We start from the raw sequence: 24202 nt of genomic DNA, 5'->3' as shown, positions 1-24202 counted from the left end.
AAAATATTTTTCAGAATTGTTCTAGACCACAAAATCAAGTTTAAGAGAATATAGATATCATTTTTTAAATATTTGTTTTTATTATGCAGGCCTATTCCTGAACCCCAGGCATCTTAGAATGGAATAATACCATATGTCAGTTGAGTTTTTTTCTTTTGAAATTATGTCGAATAAGCTTTCTCAAGGAAGACCTTGCACATTGTGTATGTCCTCGTGTTGAGTGGTGTCCAATGGCTTCGGTCCAGTCCCTGTGGTCAGATGAAAAGCCAAATAACGCTCGTCTGGGGATTAGTCGTGATTGAAAGGTCTTGGGGCACCCTAGTCCAAAATCCTCAAAAATTGGCCAGAGGGAAAGGACTTGTCCCCTACCCTTTCCTATCCAAACTAATCTTAGGGTTTGAATCATTTTTTTATTTAATTGGCATTATTTCAGATGATTTTGAAGGATTTAGAGTACATTTTCCTTGAAAAAATACTATTATGGGGAATTCTATTTATATAATATTTATGTAATTTATAATATATTATATAAATAGAATTCCTATTTATAATATTTATATAATATCTATTCTTCAACCCTTGGGCTGCGGGAACGTTTTTAATACGGTCTCCATGGTGAGTGCGGGAAAAACGTTTTTCTACGTTTGACCAGATTTTCTTACCACTGGCAGCCTTTCCTTAGGATTTTATTGCCGTCCTTTCCGCGGTTGCTTGAACTCGGCCCAACCTAGTGGCAGAGAGCACAGAGGCATCTTTCGAGGACTGGGCACCCTCACCACGGGGAGCGCTACCCGCTTTATCCCTTCTCCGATAGAGAGAGAGCTCCCTGCTCTCCGCAGCGCATTCACAATGCAAAAAAATCCAACGAATCCTTGCAATTCCTAGGAATTTATTTATTTTCCTGTTGTCCATTAGCCGGGGAAACTTATTTCAAAGCATAAGTCTCCCTTTCTTATACTACCGGTTTGTTTTCCGTCCCTGCATAATTACCAAGGACATTATATTCATGGCAACTGGCACTGCCACAGAGACAACACTAGCAAAACCATAATTAAATATGCCTACAAAATTGAAGGATTAATCCATAATGATAAGAATCCATTGATCATTTTGTTGCATAGTTTAAGGGACATTGGTTCTTTGAATTTCTGCCTTGGCAGTAACCTAGGGTCGTAAGTGAAAGGTGGTTCCAAGGGAGGACACTGTTTTGAAATATGGCGAGAGGAACATCAGCTCTGAAATTCATTTTTTAGTGATAAAAATGCTTGGAAACTCTTATCTGAGATTATGGCATTCAGGGAGCGTTCAAGTATTACTTACTACGCCTCATTTTGGATATTTTTGACCTCCCCTCCCTATTTGTAAGCAAAATTAAGCATTTGCCAAGCACCTTCCCCCTCCATCACTCCCTTGGTTACTGAATTGATTTCCTGATTTTTTTCATTTGCTTGAGCAAAGAAAACTACATTTCTTAAAAATTGTGGAGCGTTTCTTTTAGCAATGTCAGCAATGAATATTCTAAAATAGTGTATCTACTGTAAAAGTTCTAAAGTAATATTTAATAATAATAAAATTTATATCAAAGGCCTCTGTCATGATTTCTAGGTCTTCATAGCATAGTTTCATATCTGATGATGACAGTTTTGCTGGCTATCCTACCAGCATCATAAGTCAGAAGTGGAGTTTGATGCTCAATTTATGAACTTAGGTGATAGCATCTTCCTCATGTGGTGGAGTGGTTATGTACCCATTCTCTTTAAGTTTTTTAGCATTTTGACTAGTCTGGGTGCAGTTTATGCATGCTCAGCAAATGCTGAGCATGCATATGGAAGTCTTTTTTTCGTGGTGACTCTTAGATGTTCAGTCCTCGGTGACTCCCGTTATCTGTTGTCAAAGAAAGACTTTAAAGACTCTCTAAACAGAACCCCCCCTCCACCACCCTAAAGCCCAAAAACAGCAACTTCATCCAATCAGAGTAAACCTGGCTGAAAAACTATTGCCACTTAAATCACTTTGGCATGCTCTACATTTTGCAACTCCACGAAATTACTGTCATCAGATATGAAACAATATGGTAGAAGCCAGGAATCCATGAGAACAAATAATTTTTAGTTCACCTTTTTCGATGTATTACCTGGGCATTCTCTGCACTGCACAATATACTCTACTTCATCATTTCTCCTTTTTTATGCTAAACGGGAAGAGTTTCCTTCTTGTCTTACGGAGGATATGCTATGAACCCCCCTCACTCTCACTGATTTGTGAATGAAAAACTTTGCTGTTTCTGCAATTTGGAACTTTATTTTCCTGACTAGTTCCAAATTGTAGAAACAGCAAAGTTTTTCATTCACAAATCAGTAAGATGGATTTCTACAACGTGAAGGCCTCTACTATTCAGTGCACCCCCTCACTCTTTACAGGAAAATTAAGTAAACTTATGTAACTCTCTCTCCCCCAAGGAGTGCTTGCGTGATACTTGAACGTCCCCGTACAAGCAAACAAATTAATTCACTGCTTTTTCTCTGGTTTAATTATGCTACTCTGGGGTTTTCATCTTCAGGGATGACGAACCATCACGAATAACAGCATGCTTTATAGGATTCCAATCCTTTGGTTGAAAAACAAAATTACAAAAGTCAAATAAATGTATGTTTGCCCTTGGGTCCATTGTGTTGCTTTTTCTTCTCTCACACTTCATGGTAAAGGAATGCTTGATGCTCTAACAGCATTATGCTTAAATGAAATGCTAAAGGAAATCTATGATAGATGTACATCTAAAAACAAGCACAAGGGATCATTTGGATGAAGTAGTTGAGATTGCTCACAAGGAGCGATGTCCGTGGAAAACAGTTTTTGGTGTGGATGATCAAAATATGCATACTTTTTACATGCTGCTATGCACTCATTTTTAATGTTTTTGTTTTTGGCTTTTCATGGCTTGATATTTAAATTTTTATGTTTATTCTATTCATATATTTAGAGAAGTTCTCGTAAACTGAAGGGAAGCTTATTCCATTATACAATACATAGTACACTTTGCAAAATCAATGGTATGAAAGCAATATTGGATATTTTAGAAGTCGAGTGTGCAGTGTTCGGAGATACCCGAGTAAAAGTGACCCGAGTTGCTGGTAGCAATTACAGTTCAGGTATCTTTTAATTTTAATCATTGCATTTGAAAAACTGTAGCTATGGCGTGTTATCTACTCATTTTCTTACTGAAAGTAGTTATTACTTTGCCATTATGACTGTGCTAACTGCCATCTGCCTTCAGCTTTGTGTGAACTTTCATATTCCTCTGCGTGTGAATCTACCGAAGTACCAACCAAAGGCAATGTGCTTTGAGAAAATATTCAATATATACTCCTGTATGAACCTCTGAGGCAGTTTTAAAAATGTTTTAGGAAAATTTGTAACTAGTAACTTTTTGAAATTGTAACTGGTACTTGTAACCGAGTTGTTTTTTTTTTGTACTCTACCCATCTCTGTCAGGGTTCATCATCATATCAGGTGTGAAGTTTCTGTGCCGTTATAAGTCTCTTAAGTTTTAATGTTAAAATTTTGTTATTTACAAAATTTACAGAGAGTTTAATTGTTACCATGTTATTTAATGTCGATGAAATAATTGATAAAACAACTCTCTGTCTAACTCTCGGAGTATTTCTCCATGAAAGACAGAAAAACTTGCTTTTTTTTTGCAGACAGTTTATCCATTTGCCCAATTTCCATAGAAAATTATCAGACTCCTGATTGGTTAGTTCTCAATTGGCTTGTTCAGAAATTTAATTTTATTTTTAATAGTGATTGTGAGTGGAAAACAAGGTGACCTGAATTTTGCCATTTTTTGATGCATAGCTTATGTCAGGAGCTAATTGCAACCAGAAACCGATTGCCTTGACCATTTAGCAGATTAATTGATGTCATGCGCTCATTGCATGTTGTCCCCCTCTTATCAGCTGCTTCTTGACCTTGTGCATTTGCCTCCTGGGGTTTGTTGATTTTCCTAATTGATTTAGTTTACTTTCCTCTGGACAATTCCTTCCCTAAATGAAATGTTCTCCCCTAGTGAGTAACTCTACATAAAGTTACCAACTCTAAAAAAAAAGTGGGTGGTAAGTTATGTGTTTAGTAATTTTAACTTACAAGAGAATGGCAGAATGGGGAAGAATTTTTTTACGCCATAACTGAACATAGCGCAGCCATGGGCGACCGGTTCTCATCCCTGAGGATGATTGCTTGAGACAGCCTAAAAACCAGTTTCGGACTTATTTTCCATCCTACCTTAAGTGCCACATGGATATCCTGTCTTCGAACATATTCAGTCATTTTGTGATCCATCGGACACAAGCCCTTGGGCTGCAGGATAACATATGTTCTCCTCCCCTTTAATGATTGTTTGAGATATTCAAAAAACCAGTTTCAGAGATTTCTTTCTGTCCAACTTTAAATGACATTTGGATATCCTGTCTTCGGATTTATTGGGAATTGGATGTGGGGAAATAAAAGGTTGACCACTTCAAAAATATTCATTTAGTTGCCTTTAAATGAAATATTTCAGTTTGGTAATCGAATTTAAGTGAGAATAAAAATATGTACTTTGGTATTTCATTTGTTGTGGCACTCTAGGCTTAAAAGCATTTCATGGCTCTCGCTATGTGCCTGTAAAAATCCATCACATCCCATTAACGGTCATTGTTTATGAATACCAATACCCTATGACCATCACATAGGAATTTTGAACAGGGACAGCTTTTATATTATACAGGGCAGTGGTATATCCATGGTAGGGACAAGTGGGGGTTAAAAAATTCCAGCAGTAGTGGGAGTCGGGAAAAAAATTGCCATTCTATCTAGTGTTAATTGGATACCCAAGAGGGGGGCTATGGCCCCCTTAGCCCCCCTCCCCCCATAGATCCACCACTGATACTGGGGATTCTTATCACTTTGAGTCTAATTTTTAAGTTGAAAACTCTTAGAAACATTAAGTATTTATGTTCTGATTGTGCCATGAACGTACAAATTCTTCCCATGCAGCAATGTCCCACCAAGAAGAGAGCCAATCGACGCCGGCTCTGCTTCATATGCCGACGGATCCAACGCTGTCGGGCGGTAGCAGCACGGGAGGCGTCAGTAGTATCCCTGGTGAGGCCACCACGTCCTTAGGCATCATTCCCGAGAACAACCTGCTCGAGAGCTACACTCGGCTGTCCATCAGTTTGGAAGAGAACGGACTCTTCAAGGTGAGTTTGACATCCACTCTGTTTCTTCATTTGTAACATACATGTTGCAGAAGAAAGTTTCCATCTATAGAGCCTTGAACAAAGATTTTCAAACTATATGTGATTTCAAACCCAGAAATGTGTATACAAGTAACTTTTTACGCAGTCAAAAGACTTTTTTTGTTGCGACTGCAGGAAAAATATTCTGGTGCACTCAACCATCTCCTCTTCCCTGTTCTTTCAGGCCCTTCTTTTCTTTAAGGCTCAAACTTTTCCTTTCATTATTAGGGCAATTAACTACCCTCCCTTCTTACTCTAACTTGTACCTACCTTGCTTGTTAGAGGTCACATAACATTCCCTTGAGGTACCACTCACTTGTTTCAAAATGCACCTGAAGCCTGCCCAAATATTGAAACAGTAAGCCCAAGCATCTTTCCTGTTGCGTTAGCACACAGCAGCCAGGGATATTCTGTATGCAAGGCCATTAGATAAATATATCTCATGGATTCACTACTTGATGCATAGACTGTGAGGTTATTTTACGGTGCATGATGCTATAATGAGGTAAAAGAAACAATTAAGAGCTTAACGCCACCACTAATGACATAATGTATCAAAAAAATTGGGCAAATATGTTGTATGATAATTTGATGTGAGAATTGCAAATTAATCCCTTGGTTTGATACCAATATCCCAAGTGGTAGTGCCATTTTGCTTTCTCGACACTCTGCCAATGGAATTATATATTGGAAAATCAGAGGGAATGGCTTAAAAAACTTGTCACTAAATAGTTTTTTTTTAGCTGTGAAGGTGTCATCCCCAAAGTGAAGATGTGTGAGTAATCAAGCATTACTGTCATGTGAAAAGGCAGAAGTCTGTGGGTCCAAGAGAATTATTTTCCCGCATGGCAATCATTGTGTATGTGTAGTACTTTTGAGAGAAACATAGATTGTCTATTCTCCAATGCAATAGAACCAGCATTTCTCTCAGAGAGCAAATTCAGTTTATTGGTAGTTTGACTGTGTTGCTTACTTACGTGAGTGCTCAGTTACTTATAATACCCTTACCATCTTCCATTTCCTTCTGAGCACCTGCAATCATGGAAGAGAACTCTTCTTGCTCTATAGACCTTGTTTCCCACTCACCTGTGTAGTTGAATAAGTTATCATCCATGCGGAATGTAAATTAAAAGATGCTATGGTTGTTGTTAGCATCCAAAACATTGGAATGGGTCATTTTTAAAGTAATTTAGTGAATCCTAATGGATAGTATAGAGAGAGTACATTTAACTTTAAATGAGCATTAATTCAAATTAGTACATTCATTTTAGGATTAGTGTCAACTTGTATTTTTAAGTAGTGTCAACTTGCATTTGCTACTTTAGCATAACTATCACTCAATCTCCGTGATTTAATTTTAAATGAGATTAATTTTCACTTTGCCTCTTGTGATCTGAGGCCCCGATTTTCATTGCTTATATAAGTGGGTTGGAAGACAAGGGGTATAAGTGATTTCTCTTTTCTATGCAGAGTTAGGCACAGAAATTAGGTATAGGTAGGTAGGAAACAAACGAGATCAATTAGATGTTTAGTAGTGCATTTGATTTTCCACTCGATGTCAGCACAGAACAGAGACTCACTCGTTTCCCTTGGCAACCAGGTTTTTGTGTATTTATTCTAAAAATTAACTTTACTTAACTCTGTTGAGAAAAAATCACTTATACCCTTAGGCTTCCGACCCATTCATATTTCATCAATTCACTCTAATTTATCTTACAATATTTCCCAACTCAGAGGTATTAAAATTGCATGTTTAAATTATCAAAATGCAATGTCAGGAAAAATACTCGAGGCATTTGAATGAATGTAGGGTATCCAGTGGAATTTAATGTAAATTCATTTGCCTTTCTCCCATGCTGACTCTGTAGCAGATTGGCATGCATTTGATTCACTTCACTCTTGTCCACTTGCCAGTTTTTTTGCTTCATAAGACTTAATTCACTTACTGTTTTGAATGCATGTCACTAATCAGTTGAATACATATTTTTGTTCATATTAGGGTAGGAAATATTGTCGAAGAAAAAAGTATCCCATCAAAGTTTGTGCCACTGTTATGGTGAGAAAATCTGTTTCCTTTCTGATGGCATTTTACTATGTTAAGACCAAATTCTAACAAGGGAAATTCAAACGTGCCGCATTGTCTTTCCTTTTTCACCATATAAGTCGGAGACTTTGTATGTCCATGAGTCCTTATGAATTATTTGACCACAGCTGAGTGCAAAGGAAGGTACTATGAAGAAAAAACAAGGGAAGAGGAAGTGTGTGGGGAAGTTTTGGCGGTAGAATTAAACTGAGCATTTCAGAGGCATCGAACAAAGACTATCTTATGCGTACCATTCAGGTGACCTCTGCAGGTCGCAATCAGGGCAGGAAAGCTGCAAGTACAGCAGACTCCAGATTATTAGGCTGTGGTTTATCCGGGTTGCGGATTATCCGTGCATGATTTTCACTCTTGCTCATTTTTTTCCGCGATCTTTACAAAAAAAAAATCAGACGCAAAATAATCGGAATTACTGCTTTAATGCTAACGATACACCAGGCTTATTATTTCCGTTAGAATCCCCTCTGTGTGAAATGGAAGCGACCGCACGCTAGCTGCATTCACGGGAGCACTGTGTTCCTGTTTTCCAAGCCTCGCAGTGAGCGACCGCGCTCTGTGATCACGGATACACATCCGACAGCAGTTGCAACCCGGGCCACTTGTGCGAGACGCGACTGCGTGGCGTGGTGCCTGACAATCTAGTTTCCGACGTCGAGCATGGTTTTGAAGCATTCATGCAGACCACTTTTCTATATCCAAGATTACAAAGCCACGGATGTGTGGTTTTTGAAACAAGGCCCTACATGGAGCATTAATAATACGAGTACAATCATGTTATCGCCAGACTCTACTATGTGGCGTGGTGCCTGACAGTGTAGTTTCTAATGTCGAGCAGTGGTTTTGAAGCATTCGTGCAAACCACTTTGCTGTATCCGTGATCACACAGCCACTGATGTGTGGGCTTCGAAACCAGGCCTTACATGGAGCATTAATTATACGAGTGTCACCATGTTATCGCCACTAAAAAGATTGCCAACCGGTAAAGAAAGCTCTCATTGAGTCCGGGAAGCACTCTAAAATAACGGAATAACTGAATAAATAAATAATATATATTGTTTGTTTCGCCTGAATGTAGCTGAAGAATAACATGCTGTCAGTAAGAAAACCAATTTTCTTGCACAATGATTGTGATGGCACTAACCTTATTAGGATGCTTATTTCCCACATTGTACCTGTCGGTCCCGGTCATGTAAATAAAAATAAAGTTACATTAATTATTTTATGATGGTTTTCACGAATATTACATAATAATTTTAAGTACATATACATTTATTGTGATATTTTTTATGATGCAAGGTTTTGTTATAGTAAGATGGTTAAGGAATAAAAGTGATTGACTAACTAATAACTTCAATACTGATTAATTGATTTTATCTCCTCATTATAGTCATTCAGTCATGTATGTACCCATGTGTTTCATTAGAATTCCAAGTTATGGTATTTAACCTCATACATTCATACTACATACACTCCTGCTTCGTTGTTTAGCTAATAACAATTTAGATACAGGTTTTTTCATTTTTGAATGTGAGATTTTTGGATAAGGAATCACAGCATGTAATCAAAATACACTAAGAAAAGCTTTTTAACTTATTGGTTTGGGTCTGCTTTTAATATAGGTATTGCATTCTATTTTAGAATGATTTTTTTGCCAACTAAAATTACATTCTAATTAGTATTTTAATTAAAAGACCATTAATAACTTAACTTGGAACTCTCTCTTCTCAGTTTTAAGCTGTACAGTTGGAAATATGTACATATATCTGTTTTTAAAAGTTGGAGCACTGTATCAGTAAGTTTGAATGATGCTTGTTGTTAAGTTTGATGAAAAATTTTCCTTATATATACTCTGAAAACTCTGTCTCTCCGAGAAGATTGAAAATTCCGATCAGTTATTGATTGTCCTAGTTCAACTATGGTGATTAATCATTGACTCATTGGTCATGTGCTTCTTAGTCACTAAACTTATAATCTGTCACCTGCATATATACTCACATTTTTTTAATATACATATGTCACATAAATTGCCAAGCCAGGCTTGATTGCTTTCTGCAACATTATAGATATTCTTGCCCTTCAGAGCTGTGGATATGTCATGGAGACATTTAAATAATCCTGTTTTATTCCCATTTTACCATGTTTTTATAAATTCACGTTCTTGTCTGTTTTTTTTTTTTTTTTTGCTGTCCTTCTGGACAAAATCTTGCTACTCAAATGTAACCGACTTTCTGATTAGCTATCGGTTTAAAGTTTTCAGTACAGATCAGAGCAAAATGCTAATGCATTCTTTAACCATATTTCAAGTTCTTCAGTGACAGTACGAGCCACCATTTTCAATCATTATCATTTTTTTGATCACTTAGCTGCGGCATAAATTTTAAAGGTTTAATTCTTCTAAAATTTCTACTACTCAAGAAGGTTCTCTATGGCTTGATGGATAACTCATCTGATTAATGATCCTGAGATTTCAGTTTTGAATTGTGGTGGGGTCGACACTTTTTCCCTGTACTTCATAATATTTTTTTACAAGTTACCTTTGCACTATTTTATACATGCATACGTTTTTGTGGCCTTATACGCCTCGCTTTTATGCAGTAAAATTGAGAAAATAATGAAAAAATGGATAAAAAATAATTGAAAGAAAACATGTTTTTTTTAATAAACTAAAAAGGAGAATTTACTGCTATAAATTAAAAAATTATCTGAAAGCCCATGTTTTTATTCAAGCTAAAAGAAGAAGGAAATAAACCGTGGCCATAGGCCCCACGCGTTTTATTTTACAGATAAAAGACTACGTGTTCAAAACCAAAACTATGGTGTGCATCAATATTAACAAGGAGAGGCTATTTCAGAAATGTGTTTAGATTACAAATGAGGCATAGAATAAAATAGTTGGTGACATATTTTGTGTGAGGAAACAAAATTCGTGGAAATTGAAATTTTAACCCTTTCCAGCCGGCACCTACTATAGAAAAACGTTTTCGTGCTACGAGTAGCATAAGAATATTTTAAACCTCTCCGTGAGGAGCTCCTTTTTGGAGGTGAGTTGCCTGGGTATTTTCGTCCCCCAGATTTGGGGCCCAGCTCAACGGGGCACCCGTCCTTTACCCCGCCCACTGGTCAAGACCTTCTAACCCTATCACAGCACGAATCCACAGTCAACTTATTGCATTACCAGTGTTTTTTTTCAACCAAACACTGTAGTTGATTTTTAATTATTTACTCTTCTAAAAGAATTACTAACATTTTTTTAAGCATGGTGGAATTTAAACGTTTTCTAGTGTTAAAAACAACAAAGTTAGTAATTAAAAGGTAATGAGACTATAAGTCCGGAAGTCCGTTATTTTAATGCTAAAATTCCGTTTAAAAATTGCTTGGGCGCAGAACAAAAAGAAGAATTCATTTCAAAGTATAAAAACGTAGTAGTATGCAATAAAACATATCATTAAAAAAACTATTGAAAACGTAGCTACTATGCAATGGATTCCTGCGGTGAGGATGGTCATAAATGAGTGGGAGGGTCGGGCTTTATTGCCTAGGACTGACCCTAAGGACTCGCTAAGCTGGGTCTCAGGCCGGACCTGAATGCATCGGACAATTGCTACCTCAGCGGTCACTTCCTTTCCCTCGCGTCGGCCAGAGCCGACATCCGGTCGTCTGCATTGAAAAATCCGCAACAGCTATACCCGACGTCAGGTGTTCTGCATATAAAAATGCCCATCGGCTCCACCCGACGTCTGGCGCGAAAGGGTTAAAAAGTTCACATGTGATTACATCAGATCATATTTCGAATGCATCGTAAATCAATCGCACCATGAAGTGGGACATGTCTAGTGCACATTTTTTTCCCATTAGTATTTCCCATTATTATTGATTTCAAGTTATTTTATGAGTTTCTTCAGCATTCTGTTATTATGCTTTTACCTCTATGAGTTTCCCAGCTCTGGTATTTATTTCCACAACTGAAGACAATGTATCAGGGTGACCAGACTCCCCAAAGATGCACATATTTGTGACAGGTCTATGCAATCACCGGAAAATAAGTGTCCCTGTGCCGAGTCATTGCCTGCATTCATGCAAGCATTTTCACTTCAAGGTCATCGTGTGATGTAGTTTCCTATGATAGTCATGCAAATAGGGAATAAGGTTGCAATATGTTTATCTTTTCTTCTTGAAGACGTCAATGCTTAAACTTATATAACTTAATTGCCTGATTTTCGTAAATTTCATCTTAAGTACAGGATTTCAAGTACCCCTCATCAGCAGAAGTCAAAAAGACTGCCTGCCCTTCTACGTATGTGCATAAGTTAAATGGTGGAATAACTGATCTATGACCAAAGAGAATACCCAAAGCAGTTTCAGTGAAACATTCTGATGCTCAATGTGTGGGGTTCATTCACCAATTTAATTGTACTAGTAGATTGTGGTAGACATACCCGGATCCAGGGGGGGGGGAAGGGGCCCCCCCTCAGACCCTTAAAAATATGCAATTTTTTTAATACGGTCCCATTATCATTGCTTTCGTTTTTTATTACGAGATACTATCCTTGTGCCCCCCAGAACAAAATCCTGGATACGGCCTTCCTGGTGTCCCCCCCAGAAAGGAATACTGGATCCGTCCCTCGCGGTAGATTTGAATAACAAAGTGCTTTTGGAAAGTGGTTAGCTTTATGCACTCAAAACCCTGCTGTGCTTCAAGCCCCAACAAAGTAATTTTTTAAACTTTTATAATCATGAATATTGCAAAAGATATTTAACAATTATTTTTTAATGCATATTTGACTCAATTAAAATATTTTTCTTGTATGCTAGGCTGATCACCTGACAATGGCAAGGGGGGGGGGCCAATGACAATCAATTTGCTGTTTTCATGACCTTTACTTATGTAAGTCAATGAGACTGGGAGGAGTTGGCTGAAATAACTATAAAATAACAATTTCAATTCGCCTTATGTACAAAACAAAAAATGCGACATTCAAACCACAGACTCAACTTTCATTGTCTCACCTTGTCGGCTACACTATGTTTCGCTTGTAGAAAATTTGGTTGCGATGCGAGCTCCTCCAAATAACCCACAAAAACTGTGATTTTTACATTTCCCGGGCGAACTTGAATCATGGTGAAGTTGGTCTTGATTGTATGACCAAAAATGTTATGTAGTGATGAAGAGGAAAGTTGGAAAAAGTAAAGAGTAGAAATGAGGATGTTTGTGTGAGGAATAGTCAGGGATTTTGGAATCTTTTAGGAAGAACCCCGTGTTTCCTCCAAGGCCCTTGAATTGTGGCACGAGGTCTGGTCACCCTTTCTTCCCCCCTCCCCTCCACCCTGTGTGTCCTTGATGGCACCCTTGCATTGATGGTTCGTCCTCGCCCCACATCAGGGTTCAAGTCGATCGTCCTCCACTAGTGCCAACAGCCACCGCATGACGCTGGAGGAACTTCGAGCCGTCAATCGTTACGCTGAAAGCACCAAAAGTCTCTCTTACCTGCCTCAGGTGAGCTTGGACACAATGTAGGCTAACATTTTATGTTGCTGGAATGGTATGTGAATGTTTTAAGTCTAAGACCGATGGATTGTCAAAATGGCTAAATTGCTTCATTGCTACTAAAAGAAGTTAATGTAATTGATGCAAATTATTTTTTTGTTCTTCTGTTTGGATGTTGGTTTAAAAATAATGCCGAGCTTTTTCTAATTGGTTGCATTTTTCTCACTAACTTGCTATATCCAACTAGTAATGAAAAGTATAAGTCCGTCGCATCAAGGGATATGGGTGAAGTAACAACAGCTGAATTAACAGCAATGTTTCATTAGTATTTCTCCTGGGATTAATTATAGATAATCCCTCTGATTAATTTTTAATTAATCCCAACCATTAAAATGTTAGTTTCAAATGATCATTCTCCGCAATGGCTTCAGGAATGAAAATCCAATCCTTTTCTCCATTGCTCGACATGTCTCTTTTTCCATCGCTGAAACCGTTACTGGCACTGCCTTTCAGCCAATCAGAGCACATGGCTACTAAAAGTGATTGTAACGCCAGGTTTGGCTTTTGATGGAATAACTTGGAATACTATGGACAAAAGGGACGGCAGAATGACCATGTGATTCAGGAAATGATGGGTCTAGTGACCCCTTTTTAGGGCTCTGGAAAGCTATCACTTGAGCTATTATTCTGAGGGATGGAAGAATGATCATGTGATTAGGGCTTTAGGAAAAAGAAACGTCTGCTGAATTGTATTATTTAGCGTCAAGTTATCTCACCCTTTTCCCTTGGATGCGAGTTTTTGGAGCAAACTTTAATCTTGGTATGCAAATGCATGTGATACTCTTGTATGTTATCCATTAATATGCTTTGAGACTTATGAATTATTTGGCAAAGCATGTGCTGAATGCTGTGTGCCGATTGATTAAGAATTTGGGATGTACCTAGGTGTAATAATTCCCATCTTTTTAAATTTGGTGCATTTTCAATGATGTTTTTGTCCAAAAATAGCCAAACTAATGGGAAGCTAATCGTTACATGCTAGTATTAGTTGGACTAATGTTTAATTTCCCATGATTGGTCTTTATTCAATAACAAACAAGCTTAACCATTGTTTATACCTTGAAGATGACTTTTTGTTTATGTTTCCTATGAATGTAGGTGATGTGGAGATGATGTATTACTATGAAATGGAATAATTTTTAAATGAGCTGAAAGATAGTTGAGGGAAAACAATTTGTCGGAAACTATTTCTTGAACAGAATAATTCAGTGTTATTGAAGGCTTGGCTGCCCACAGATGGTACTTGTAGCTTCTCAAGTATTTGCATTAGTCTACCTCATTGTACTATTTATGTGCACAATTTTCAGCCAAAGTGAGACGACTCATAACCCCCCTTCCTCTACTGAATGCTTATGTTGTATGTACTTGAATGAATTCTTTCTGAGATGACTCTTCCTTTTCTTTTCTATTGATGGAATGCCTGAATGATTGTAATAAATGTGGAAATGACTTTTGTAATCCATCCCCGCTTGTGCTCACGTTGTCGGCAATGTTTCTCCAATGGCATTTTAATGAAGTAAAATTTACTGTCAATTTTCCACAGGTAGTTTAATTTTGCAATTTGTTTGAAAATAATACAAAATTTATTGAAACCATTCATGAGGTTAAACCTTAAGTGGTTAATTGCCTGTAATTTTCAATCAATTGATATGGTTAATGTTGATTAATCGAATTAGGGTTGACAAAGCCCCAGAACCAAAATGAAGGGCATACTCAAGGTTTCATGCCGTGGGAAAAAGAATCATCACTAATGGGTGCATTCAGCTGCACTCTGCTCTGCGGTCAGCTGATCATGACGTCATGATCATGCGGTGAGGGTGTACAGAATGCAACAGTGTGCATCATGGCTCTCACTTGTTTTACTCTCTTCTACTCTGTGGTGATCAGAAGTGAGTGTAGTAATTCTATGCTCACTATAATCGCAACTGTTCAGTCTCGTGACATCACTCTGGTAAGTCCCATGATGTCGAAGTGCTCCCTTTTTCAGTGAGCAAAAGTGAGCACACTGTCAGGATTGGACTGTTACTGATGAAGAAAATAAGTGCTATGTAGTTTGCATTTAATTTCTTTTAATGGAAACATTATTACATTCAAAACAAATTACTGAAATATACACAATTATGTTACTATAGTTGAGAACTATTGGTGATTGAACGATCTACGGCTGTTTAACAGTTGAAAGAAAATAAATTCCCCAAGGCCGTACTCTTTGCCTTGCTTTAAGCAAAGAGTACGACCTTGGGGAATTTATTTTCTTTCAACAATTGAGATCTATTTTGCTCTAAGCTTTGTATCTTATACATACTTCTCCTAGCATTGAATGGAAGGAAGGAATTTTCTCTGACTCAGTGAAAAGCAGTGCAGCTTATGATGAAATACTCGAACGACAATTTGCAGTAAAACTCAAGTTTATAATAAAAACATTTTTTTAGCACTCACTGCTTATGCAGAATTCTTTCTCTTCGTCCGGGACGCCTTCATCTGCTAGAATAAAATTGTGGATTGTCCGCAAAATCTCGAACTTACGGGAACCGTAGTTGGAATACCATGAGATTGTGGCTTAATAGACTCCCTCCCTCCGTGGCTTCATTGCAAAGGTTCACGAGCGACAGACAGCGCGGATGAGGACGCGCTCGGAGTGGTTCCTGTCCCCTGCGCTTCAGGAGCATCGACAGCAGCAGCCTCCGCACCTGCAGCATTACTACCCGCATTACTTGCTGCACCAGAATGCCAATCACCACCTGCACTCGCCCAGCTTCTGTCAGCAACACCACTTGGGGTTCTCGCAGCACCAGGACCACCCAATGGTGATGGGCAGCATGGCGGTCGTCCCCATCGATATTGACAGCGACCCCACCTCCATCCATGTGCTCAGGGGCTCAAACAACCGCTCATCCTCGGGCAACATTGGTGAGTCTAAATTCCTCAGATATCAAGGCGTGAGTCGAAAGTCCTTTGTGGGCTCAAAACTTAATTATCCTGAATATATCCCTAAAAATTACCCTGAATATAAGGAAGGTCCCTGGTGATACTTTATGGAAGTAATTAGTTTTCATAATAAAACAGTATGGTAAACTCCACACTTATTTTAATGCTAACCAACCTGGGTTTGGCAGCTCAGGGCCATCTTCTGGGTGAAATGACTCTGATATGCCGAAACTCTGGTCTGTTAATGTTAAAGTTAGTGTGGAGTTCACAATTGTGATTCATTGTGAAGATTTAAAATCTGGTAATGCCCGTGAAATAAATTTTCCCTGAATTTTGTGTTTTTTCTAATACATATTAATATGCAACAGTTTCTAATCCATTAGATCCTAATTTTATGCTCATGACTTACTACTTCTGGAGACGTAGCCTAGTACCATTTGGTACAACTGGGTGCTTGAAGAGTCAAAAATTTTGTTTCAGACAATGCATGTTTTTCTTTTGCTTTGGAAAATATGTATTGGGAAAACATATGTTATCGCCAAAAAACATTTACCTATTCCTTATTGTTATTAGGTAAGATGTCTGTGGTACACACATGGAAGTCTTAGCAGTATGGATTGTTGTATATTTTGTTACCATGTATTATATAATTAATTTCTACAGACAAGGTTATGATTCCCTCTTAGCAGCTGATTATAATGATGGTTCATTTGATGCCATATTGAATCTTGGAAAAATTGCCATGGAAGGTTAGTGAGTAACCTCGAGGCTTGGTGAAACAGAGCATGGGATGCGCACTTTGTAATCTTTGCATGGGTATTCGTTGGACAGAATTCATAGGCAAATGAAGTTAAGTGTCATCGAGTCTAAGGTGGGCAGAAAATCATTACATGTTAATTTTTTTTGCTCTTGAATTTGGCAATGTTAGGGAAATAGACCAATATTATTCCATTTTTTGATCTGTCACCTGCCTCTGAAGCCATTCCTGGAAATATCAATGGTTTTAACCATTTCACAGATGTCAACGTCACAAATTCATTTAGAAGGTGTTACCACTTATCTACTCCATGGCCTTGTGCATGGGCCTCGCGTGCTCCATTGTTGTTGCTCATTGTGTTGCAACTATAAATTTTTTTCCTTTTAAAATGTGAGAGAATTACTGAACGAGGAAGAATTTCTTATTCATTGTAACTTGCCTTTTGCTTCCACCTACCGAATTCTTTTAGCGATGTTTTCGTGGTACATATTTGGAAATGGTATTTTAGGTCACTGGTTCACGCATGGAATCGTTTCAGGCTTGACGTGGTGGAATTGCGATACATATATCCATGATAAATAATACAAATGGTAATTTCTACTCTTTAATATAAAACTCCACTGCCGACCATGGTTTTGACACTCTATATCCTTGGAAACGACATATACATAGTGTCGAAAGCATGTTCGGTAGTGGATATATAGGTATATTATAAGTGTGGAAATTACTATTTGTTGTTTATATTTTATCACTAGTTCACTGCAACTTCAATCAGTGTAGTGTGGGTTAATAGGGAGTTGCTTGTTAGTCGTGATAATATCTTTTCTTCACCATTTTTAAAATTATTTTTACTGTATTTTTTAAAATTCTTGATGTATCATCTAACTTCAGAGATTTTACTAGCGGCCATGTAGTGAAGAAAATAAAATTTAAAAAAATTGGAATCACTCATTTCGGATTATTGCAAATATGCATAAGTGTGTTTATCAGCTGTTTCATCATTCGATATCAAACAAATCTTCTCTGCTCTGCCCTTTGCTGCAGATTATACATATCTGTGGTTCACTTCATGCCTTATTGAGTTTTAGAAAAAAATTACCAGGAAGGTTTGTGAGTTCCTTAAGGGTGTATGAAAATTGATAATATCTTGTATGATATGCAGCACAATACGATGGAAGTTCTTAATATTAGTTAAATGAAACATAGAAATACATATTTTTCCAAAGGATTTATTCAAACATTACACATTTTGTTTTTGCAACTGTGATTTATTGGGTCTTAATAATATTGTTGTAACAACGAAATGCATTGTGATTGAATAAATTCAGTGGAAATATGGCATTGTTTCATTTAACTAATAATTGAAAATCTCTACTCCTGTTGTTTGACATTTGTGGGTGTCTGCAGTCTACCATGTTGGACTGGGGTTGCCCAACAACCAATGTGAGCAGCCTGCTTACTGTTTCACCAAGTCTTTAGTGGTTATAATTTCTTGTAAGAGTTGAAAATACACTTTGCATCCAAGTCACTACTGTCACTTATATCCTGCACCTGTAAACAGGAGGTACTTAACTTTCAATGCCTCAGAGCACGGCAATACTTCACTTTCACCTACCTCAGCGGAAAGCACAAAGTAAGAGCAGCGATTGGCACTTTGTCTTTGCGTGAAAACAGAGTGCAGTACTGCACTGTATCAATGAATTATTAGTACATTATGGAGCACAGAAACATACGTTTCGAATTGTTTTCACCAGTACTGTGAACACATGTGTTATTGAAAAAAACTTGAAATGTGTTTATAATTATAACAATCATTATTTACCTGAATTTGTGACATTTATAAGTCCCATGGTGGACTACATAATGACTGCTCAGTTACATATTTTCCCATTATTTAAATAAGCATTGTAAGTGCCTTGGTGCCAATGTTAATTACAAGTCGAGATTTCTCCTATGAAGTGACCACCCCTTTTAAACACCAGTATTTCACTGAACCAATGGTGTTGTCCACTGATTTATGGCATTCAATATCCCTTTTCAAAGACCATTCTTCACTCGGATACATGAATTTTGCTCCAATTGCAATGTGTAGGTAGGAGATGCAAACAGCTTGTTGTTCACCCTCCTCTGTCATGAAGCCATGCTGCGATCAGGTTGTCTTAAGTCCCTCACTCACATGCTCTAAGTAAAATAATTAGAAAGTAATCAGAGGGTAAATAGTTTTTAAAAAAATAAATTAGAGCCCTAAACAGTTAATTTGTGGCTAAAAATTCACGGATATGGCAACATTTTGTGCTGAAGGTCGGTAACTCTGCAAATCTATCAAATGTAACCATCAAATAGATCTTCAATACTCCTCCTCCACTTAAAAGACCATAGAGCAAGGTTCAACAGTTGACCTATGGGTTTCAAATTATTTTGTGGTCATCGTTTAGAGTGAAGTCCACAATTTTCTTTTCAATGGGTTTTCCCTGAAAATAAGTCTTTTTTTTTTGTGATTCACCCTGCTCTTTTCTACAGACAGTCCCTCATAAATCAACCAGTTTTCAGTTGATGGTCGCTTGATATAGGTTTCACGGTATATTGTGATGCTCCTCCACTGCAGCGACAGTACTTTCCTTGAAGGTAGTTGGCCCTTTGTATTCCACGCTTATCACCCTACAGAATCACCTCCCTCCTTAATCACTGTAATATCCCGCAGTTGTCGTAAGCTTTCACGAGAACGCACTCACTCTTTCTCCAAGTGGGGGCAGGCCTGAGCGCCAGTGCAGAATCGGTGAAGCCGGGCATCGTGAGGCGCTCGTCGAGCAGGGGTGGAGAGAGGCGCCTGGTGCACCGCAATTCGAGTCGGTGCCGCAACAAGGAGAACGGTGCCAAGGGCGGTGGGCGCGGTGGCGACAACGCAGGAGGCATGCTGAGCGGCGGATCGGTGGAGGGGATTTGTGCAGTGAGTGGAATGGTGAGCGGGAAGGGCAGTACGTCGGCGAGCGACATTGTGGGCGCAAGGGACAGCATGGACATGACGGGGCAAGGGAGTTGCCACGGCAGCGGGGAGATCCGTGGAGGGGGGGAAGGGGTGGGGGGGGGGATGGCGGGGGGAGGGGAGGGGGAAGAGGGGGGTGGGACGGTGATGAGGAACAGTGGGAATGTGTCGGAGAGAGACTCGGACATGGATGTGCAAACATACCACGTCACGTTGACTTACAAGCCAAGGATATAAATGATGTATATGATATTATGAGGAGAAAAACGGGAAGAAGAAGAAAAAAATCTTTTTTTCAACCACCAGTATGCTGAATTGTGCCCCGAAAAAGGGGGCGATTGAAAAAAAAAAACCTTTTTCACAAGTGACCTAAAAAGACTGAGATTTTTAAGCAAAAAACAAGTAACTTACGCAAAAGAGAGGAGCTGCAAAAGGGAAAAAAAGGCGATTATGAAAAAAATAAGCACAAAAAATTCGGAGCGCTCTCGTCAGAGTCTGTCGTCTCCCCATTTCTCTCATCATCTTCTGCCTCTCTGTCTCATCACTTCCTCGTACTACCAATTAGTTTCCTCAAAGTTTCCTCAGTATTTTTCATCAAACAATGTCGCTCTATATGGATATTAATGATTCTCTCTCTCTCCCTGCCTAAAAAAAAAAAGACTTCACTGACGAATTGTTCTTTTCGACTCAATTCGTTCCCACCGAATCTGGTTGTCATTCTGTACTTCAGAATGCCTCCGAGAAACAATGGGGACCCCTGTTGTCCCCGTTGTGCCCTTTGTTGTGCTTTCAACCCCGAGTGATCATGGCTAGGAATGGAGTGCTTCGGAAAACACGCATTATCAATGGATCAAATGTAAATATAACACCAAGGAACATTTCAACGTGTCCCATTCTCTGGAAATATCCATCGCCGGTGGAGTTTTTGTGGGGATGGGCTATTTTATGCTATTTGTATACATTTATTAGGTCTCAAGAAATTTGATTTTTTTTACGAAAGATTAAAAAAATATGAAGATGAGCTTTGTAAACGAAACGATAATAATGAAAGGCAAGCCAAAATATTTTGTGACAATACAGCTGTTTGGCAGATCCAGTGGAAAATTGTTCAACCAGTCAGCACTGCTGAGGACTTTTTAAAGGTAAGCTTTCTTATTTGATTCTTTGTTCTCAAGTAATTATGTTTGTAGTGAAATATGCTATCAGTAACTCAATGCTTATGTAGCTCACATGTGTAGTGTTGAGACTTGGCTTTTCATCTTCAACGTTTCATAAATTCAAAGCAGACCACACTAGAGTTTTCATATTTTCTGGAATGAGTTTGTGACCTTTAGGGCCTATGAAATGACTGGAATATAAAATCCCCTGCAGCCATAATTGTAGGAAATTGTATAAATGAGGTAGGTGAGCTCTTATGGTTGAAACATTGGACAAAGGGTTTATTTCTTCATTGAAACTTCCGCGGGTGGTAGCCATAGGGATAAAAACTCATGGGCTATTCCACTGTATCAGTTTTGGGTGGCCTCAATTTTTCCAGATTGATTTTTGTTGGTTTTTTAAGGGAGTGAGGAATCTAGTGAGGAATTGATTCTTCTTTGCACCTATGTAGCTGCTGTATCTGAATCCCCTCTGATTTTTTTCAGACTACGACCTTGTGATGTTTTTGTGATCCCATCAAAGTCAAACAGAATTTTATTCCAGAAGGCTTCCAGAAGGATAGGGTGGGGGAAAATTGTGTCTGGGAATTTTAACTCAGGATAGCTTATACCAGTAAGAGCAAATTTTACTAATGATATTTAGGTTGAGAATTAAGAGCATTTTTTGAGAACAGAAACTTTGCACCAAGCACTCTGATTGACCGTGTGTCCTGGACAATTCATGGCCCCGAATGCTTTGCCTACTGGAGATAGTGAAGTATCCAAGGCAGCTCGCTAGCTCAGCAGTCGCACAGTAACAAGATTAACTCACGGACAATCGGTGTGCTTGGCACAAAGTTTCTGTAGTTAAAAAACTGTTATTTTTGACCTAAACATAATTGGCTATTTTGGTTCATTCTGGCATCAGCTATCCAGGGTTAAAATTTCGTGGTATGATAGTTCGAGTGCTGTAATTCAGTTTTAAATGCCTTTCACCTGATAGAACGAACAAGGGAAAAATGTGCTGGCCTCGGTGGCGGTGGGGCAAAGTCCTCGCCTGTAAAACAAGAGGTTACAGTTTAGAGTCCCACCGGGGGAGGTCACCCCTATCCAGGACAGTGGTTGTTTGTGTAAATTTAGTTACGGTTTCACGAGAAGTGGGCCCCGTCATCCTTCATGGCGGCACAGGTTTTTCCCTATCCCCCCTCCCTTCCATCCCTCTCCTCTCCCAGGAGGCGTCAACGGGCTCGATCACAGCATCGATAGGAGCCCTTCCTCGTCAATTGATCGAGGACGCGAATTGGGTGACGGGCCCGTTATGGCTAAGTGAACAATCGTAGGCATGGCTGAGAGCTCCCAATCTAGCTTGTGATGCCCTTGAAGTGGAAGCTCGAACAATTAATCTCCATACGGCACTAGAGGAAAATACACTGACTTGGTTGTTGATGTTTTCCTCATTTTCACAACTAGCAGCACCTCCCTCCTTTCTTCCCTACCATTCCATTCGCTGCCCTGGGTGATCGGGCGTGCCAGTTGAATTCCTGGGTACGGGTGGGTTGCATCCTTTTAAATTTAAACATTGAATTTAAACATTGAATGATGGTCCCCCTTGAACCCTCATTCAATGTTTAATGTAATTGTTGTAATTGTTGAAAAAACTGATGCAAAGGTCAGCATGAGCTGTTTCATTAATATGGGCATAGGTGGATTCAGAGGGGAGGGGCACAGGGGCACATGCTCCCTCCAGATGCTCGAAAGGTAGATGAGAGTTTTAATATATACATATTAAATAATTTTACACTTTAATATAAATGTTATAAATACATACATATTAATAACTTTTATATTAAATTTAAGATTATATTTCGTGTATTAATTGTTGCTTGTTGTGTTTAATCCCAAACACAAAAAGACTGTTTGCTTGTCAGGCCCTGGTGCCCCCCCAGAAAAAATTCTGTTTCCGCCCTTGAATATGGGAATAAATTTCTCCACCCTGTATATGTAGTATACAAGTGAAGGGATTGAAGGGTGAAAAAGGGGGGGGGATGGAATGTATCAAAGTTGACAAGAAGTAGAAATAAAAATGCGAACATATTCACTCACTCACTCACATCGCAGCCTTGCTCCAAGGAACAAACGTTGGTGTAGTTGGTCTCAAGGTCACGCTTGGCAGGCTTGTGAGGAATCCTCCTGCAAAGCAAATCTGCAAGGTAAGTGAGTGAGTGTTTGAGCTTCCCTTTTGTTTTTATAATTGTGTGTTTGAGTTATAAATGGTGGCATAGCCAAAGAGGGTGGGGATTTTCTGGGTTGCAACAAAAAAAAAAAGGCACCAAAAATGAGTAGGATGGCCTCAGTAAAAATTACTGGTTTTGAGTCCTAAAAATCACGTTTTCAACATCAAAAATCCCCAAATTTCTCCCTCTCTGACCCCCTTTGCCCTGTGGTGTTTTCCATAATCTCCAGTAAACCCCCCCCCCCTCCATTTTAAAATCCTGGCTATGCTACTGGTTATAAATATTCATTGCTTGAAAAGGTTGCAGGTTTCATTTTTCATCTCATTGTATTAAATTAAATGTCCTCATTTCTTCACTACATATTCCCTTGTTAGCTTTATATTGTTATGTATACATATTTTCATCAGTTTCTGAGTGCCCATTTCAACTTGAGTAATGAATTTAATTTGTTTCTATTTTATATTCCTAAAGCCTTCCAACGGTAGGATATCAATGAAGTTAGAAGTGTTTGAAGAGATCCTTGCAACGGAAGCAGCCACCACTGAAAGGCATCGATGATATCATTTGAGTACTTCTTTTCTCACAGACCGGGAAAATTCAGTGTTTAGGAAATTGGTTCCCGCTGAAAAATGATTTCTGAAAATTTTGTAATGTTTTGTGTGAACGCGATTTTAAAAGATTTAATATGGTCGGTGGGAAAAAATATAAGTGTTAAAAAATTTAAATATTTTTAATATAATCTTCAAATCGGTTCTTGAATCATGAATTGTCATGTGTATTAAAAATATTATTTAGATTTCACGTGCAATTCCTTTGTCAAAAAAGGCACATTTAGGAAGATACGAAGTGATTTTTTTCCAATTTTCTTCCAGTTTTCTCTTAAGGTTTTGCCAAATTCAACTGTTATAGATATAATTGCTCCACTTTTAACTATATTCTGAAGTACAAATGAATTAATTTTCATCTTATTAATGAGAGATTTAATAGTTTGGTGTTGACCTCTTCAATATTGGTCATTTTTCCTTCTGGGTCTAGCAGCCTTCCATGTTCGTTACCACGAATAAACTACGAGCAGAGTGAAACTTCTCTTAATTTTTTGTCAATGAGTCTCATTTGGTGGCAAGAAAAATACTCATTAAAAATGGTATCAATCCTTCTGCTGTGTGAATTTGAAATAGGTTTATGCATGCATTCACTGAATGCTCATATGAAGCTCGGTATTTCATTTGGTATTTCTCT

General features: G+C 38.4%; 1 protein-coding gene across 1 annotated transcript in view; it reads left to right on the top strand.

The window, feature by feature from the left end:
• LOC124162565 overlaps positions 1-19677 on the top strand; it is a gene marked incomplete at its 3' end in the record, with an annotated part of 197599 nt that extends 177922 nt beyond the window's left edge. The window contains exons 9-12 of the mRNA XM_046539141.1: positions 5035-5240; positions 12761-12874; positions 15523-15835; positions 19355-19677. Of these exons, the coding sequence (XP_046395097.1) occupies positions 5035-5240; positions 12761-12874; positions 15523-15835; positions 19355-19677 (956 nt within the window). The remainder of the gene's footprint in view (positions 1-5034; positions 5241-12760; positions 12875-15522; positions 15836-19354) is intronic.
• Between the last annotated feature and the right edge of the window lie 4525 nt (positions 19678-24202).

This window comes from Ischnura elegans, chromosome 7 (assembly GCF_921293095.1).
Source record: "Ischnura elegans chromosome 7, ioIscEleg1.1, whole genome shotgun sequence".
In the NCBI taxonomy this organism is placed as follows: Eukaryota; Metazoa; Arthropoda; class Insecta; order Odonata; family Coenagrionidae; genus Ischnura; species Ischnura elegans.
This window is presented reverse-complemented; position numbering and strand designations above follow the sequence as displayed.